This window comes from Canis lupus, chromosome 27 (assembly GCF_003254725.2).
Source record: "Canis lupus dingo isolate Sandy chromosome 27, ASM325472v2, whole genome shotgun sequence".
NCBI classification, from domain to species: domain Eukaryota; kingdom Metazoa; phylum Chordata; class Mammalia; order Carnivora; family Canidae; genus Canis; species Canis lupus.
In genome coordinates, this window is record NC_064269.1 from 6,091,762 (window position 1) to 6,095,803 (window position 4,042).

The 4,042-nt window shown below is 38.2% G+C and overlaps 1 protein-coding gene across 1 annotated transcript; it reads right to left on the reverse strand.

Moving 5' to 3' along the window:
* Positions 1-1,946: 1,946 nt before the first annotated feature.
* LOC112678147 (olfactory receptor 8S1-like) lies at positions 1,947-2,903 on the reverse strand. Its single transcript, XM_025477252.1, has one exon. It carries the CDS (start codon positions 2,901-2,903, stop codon positions 1,947-1,949), a length of 957 nt encoding a protein of 318 aa, XP_025333037.1.
* Between the last annotated feature and the right edge of the window lie 1,139 nt (positions 2,904-4,042).

Genomic DNA, 4,042 nt, shown 5'->3' on the forward strand with positions numbered 1-4,042 from the left:
GAAAAACCTAACCAAAGAAGTAAAGGATCTGTACTCTGAAAACTATAGAATACTTATTAAAGTAATTAAGGAAGACACGAAGAAATGGAAAAAACATTCCATGCTCATGGATTGGAAGAACAAATATTGTTAAAATGTCTATGCTACCCAAAGCAATCCATACATTCCATGCAATCCCTATGAAAATACCATCAATATTTTTCGCAGAACTGGAACAAACAATCCTAAACCAGAAAATACTTTTTCTGGAAAAAAATTTGTATGGAACCAGAAAATACTCTAAGTAGCCAAAAAATTGTTGAAAAAGAAAACCAAAGCTGGAGGCATCACAATCCCAGACTTCAAGCTGTATTATAAAGCTGTAGTCATCAAGACAGTATGGTACTGGCACAAAAACAGACACATAGATCAATGGGACAGAATAGAGAACCCAGAAATGGACTCTTAACTCAATGGTCAACTGATCTTCAACACTACTAGGTATTTATCCAAAAGGCACAAACATAGTGATTTGAAGGGGCACATGCACCCCAATGTTTATTGCAGCAATGTCCACAATAGCCAAAATACATAAAGAGCCCAAATGTCCATAGATTAATGGATAAAGAAGCCACACACACACACACACACACACACACACAGGAATATTACTCAACCACTAAAAAAGAATGAAATCTTGCCATTTGCAAGGACATGAATGGAACTAGACGGTATTATACTAAGTGAACTAAATCATTCAGAGAAAGATAAATACCATATGGTTTCACTCATATGTGGAATTTAAGAAACAAAACAGATGAACATAGGGGAAGGGAAGGAAAAATAAAATAAGACAAAAACAGAGAGCGAGGCAAACCATAAGAGACTCTTAGCTCTAGGAAACAAACTGAGGGTTGCTAGAGGGGAGTTGGGTGGGGGGACTGGGTGACTGAATGATAAGCATTGAAGAGGGCACTTGAAGTCATGAGCACCGGGTGTTGTATGCAAGTGATGAATCACTGAATTCTACCTCTGAAACTAATAATAATGTTAATTATTATAAACTAATTAATAATGTTAATTAGTTACAATTTAAATAAAATTCTTTTAAAAACTAAATCTACCTTCATTTAAGATATTGTAGAGTAAATCACAGTGTCTGTGTAGCTTTGTATTTCTAAGATTCCTAGGATACTTTAGCAAGTGGTTTTATAGATGTGTCTAGGATGCTTTGGTAAATGATTTTATGCAGTTTTTCTGATTAGTCTTCTCCATGACCGTCCTTTTTTTCTCCCTCAGGAAATTTCTGTGTAAGATTCTCCCTACTTCATGCACTTCTTTTATAAATCCCATCACTTTCTACCAGACCCAAGTCTTCTGGGCCACCAGCCCTGCTATACTACCCTAGAGTGAATGAAATCTCTACCATTTGCCATTTGGCAGATAATGCTTCACAAGGCTTGTGGAAGACTTTTAGCCCAACAACACACCTTCAGCTGCACCTATCTTGCCTTTGAGCCACTGTTCAATCAGACCTCATCTTAAACCCACTTTCCACAAGTCTCAAGCCTATATTTTTCTTCCTTTATAGACCCTGGCTTTTTACCTTGTAGCAAAACTTAATCCCTAGTTTAATACCCACAGAAATCCATGTAAGAATTCAGGACATAATTTCTGAATTATGTCCAAAGCGCTAAGCATTTTGTTAATGTCTTGCAAACAAAAGGAATAATCTATGTCTATAATCAAATTATTTGAATTGAAATAGTTATCTGATGCATGTTTTCTGCTTCTGAGAAAGATAAAATATGAACCAAAGCAAGAAAATACTTTGCTATTTTTCGTGCATTTCTAAACAAAGGAGGCTTTAAAAGATATTTTGTCATATCTGACATTGTGAGCAAACAAAAATTTTCCTTAATGCTTATTATTCAGGTATTTTCCTGTAATTCTGCCCTTCTTCCCAATCATCTTCTGGTTGTTCTCTGCTGTCTAAGACGTTTTAAATGTTTCTGCAACATGTTTTTCAGAGCTGCTTTAACTTCCTTGTTTTTAAGGCTGTAGACAAGGGGATTCACTAGGGGAGTGACCACACTGTACTGCATGGAAAAAACCAACTCCCATGGAGAACCTGAGGTTGGCATGAGATAGCGAAGAAAACCTGAGCCATAAAATAAGCTCACTGTGGTGAGGTGGGAGGAGCAGGTGGAGAAGGCCTTGCGTCTGCCTGAGGTAGAGCTGATGCTTAGGATGGTGGCAACAATGCGTGTATAAGAGAAGAAGACCAGAATGAAGGTCCCAAAGGCATGCAGGAGGGCAGAGCAGAGCAGGACTACAAAGTTAACAGAGCTATTGGAACAGGATAGAGGGAACAGAGAAGGAATCTCACAAATGAAATTCGAGATGACTTGAGTCTCACAGAAGTCCAAATTCCAAGCTAGGAGGGTATTGATGAATGCATCCAAAAAGGCCAGACCCCAAGATCCCCATACCAGTCCCACACACAGCTCATTGTTCATCATCTGACCATAGAGTAGAGGGTAGCAAATGGCAGCATAGCGGTCATATGCCATCACTGCAAGGAGGCAGAGCTCTGTTCCCCCAGAGGCAAGCACAAAGAAGGCCTGCGTCAAACAGTCCTCCACTGAAATGGTTTTCTTCTCAGACAGGAGGTTCTCTAGCATCTTGGGAACAGTGACCGAAGAGTAACAGAGATCCAGGAAGGAGAGGTGATTCAAGAAGAAGTACATGGGTGTGTGAAAGTGTGAGTTAGCTCTGATAACCAAGATCATCAGCAGGTTCCCTGACAGAGTCAGGAGGTAAATTACCAGGAAAAGCACAAAGATTAGGGCCTGGGTATGATGATCAGCAGGCAGTCCAAGAAGGAGGAATTCAGTGATGGTGCTGTGGTTTCCCAAGGCCATTTAAAGATGATAATACTTCGGAAGAAAGCAGAAAGAGAAACAATGTATTAACCACCTCCTCTGGCAAGCCAAACTTTCTACTTATTCTATGTACACACACCTTTTTTCTTCATCTGCTTATTATTGCTATAGTTGTTTAATATCTCTCATGGAGTCCCTTTAAAGCATGTGTTTCATTTTTCTGATTGCTTGGTGTATAAGTCCTGAAACTTCTGTGCTCTTTAAATTTGTTGTCCTTTTCTTACAGACACCTCTAGAGAAATTTACATAATTTTCAGGTCTGACCCTTGAATAAATTTTATCCGTTTAAACTAGAAAATTGATTTTGTTCTATGATATTCTGGTCAAGAACCCATTTTCTGTGGAAGATACTATAATCCTTCCTATTCTCCTCAGTCTTTTTATTTTTTAAAGGTTTTATTTATTTATTCATGAGAGACAGAGAGACACACACAGAGAGAGGCAGAGGCACAGGCAGAGGGAGAAGCAGGCTCCATGCAGGGAGCCTGACGTGGGACTCAATCCTGGGTCTCCAGGATCACGCCCTGGGCTGAAGGCGGCAACAAACCGCTGAGCCACCGGGGCTGCCCCTCACTCTGTCTTTTACTTTCCATTCAAGACATTGCCATAGTTCATTACTAATTAATTATGTACATTTGTGTTATCTTTTTCATCTTCATTATCTTTCATATATTTGGAACTTTTGATCTTAGAGATAATTTTGAAAGCTGTGTGCATGTGTGATGGGGAGTTGAGGTAAGGGAGGAAACTATGAAATATTTTTTAAAGTTAAAAAAAATAAAGCTAAGAAATAATAAAGGTAAAACAGAACTGAGCTGTTCATCATAAGAAACCATTAAAAAAAAGAAGCCACAGCCACATTAATCAGGTAACAAAAAGAAATAAAAGGCATCCAAATCAGCAAGAAGTAAAACTTTGACTATTTGCAGATTACATGATATGCTATACAGAAAACTCTAAAGACTCCACCAAAAAACTTCTATAACTGATAAACAGATTCAGTAAAGTCATAGAACACAAAATCAACATACAACAATCTGTTGCATTTCTATACACCAATAATGAAGCAGCCCAAAGAGAAATTAAGAAAACAATTTCAATTACAATTGTACTCCAAA

What these genes read in the sequence shown, in the direction of transcription:
- LOC112678147 (XM_025477252.1), bottom strand. Translation starts at nt 2,903, where the DNA reads ATGGCCTTGGGAAACCACAGCACCATCACTGAATTCCTCCTTCTTGGA.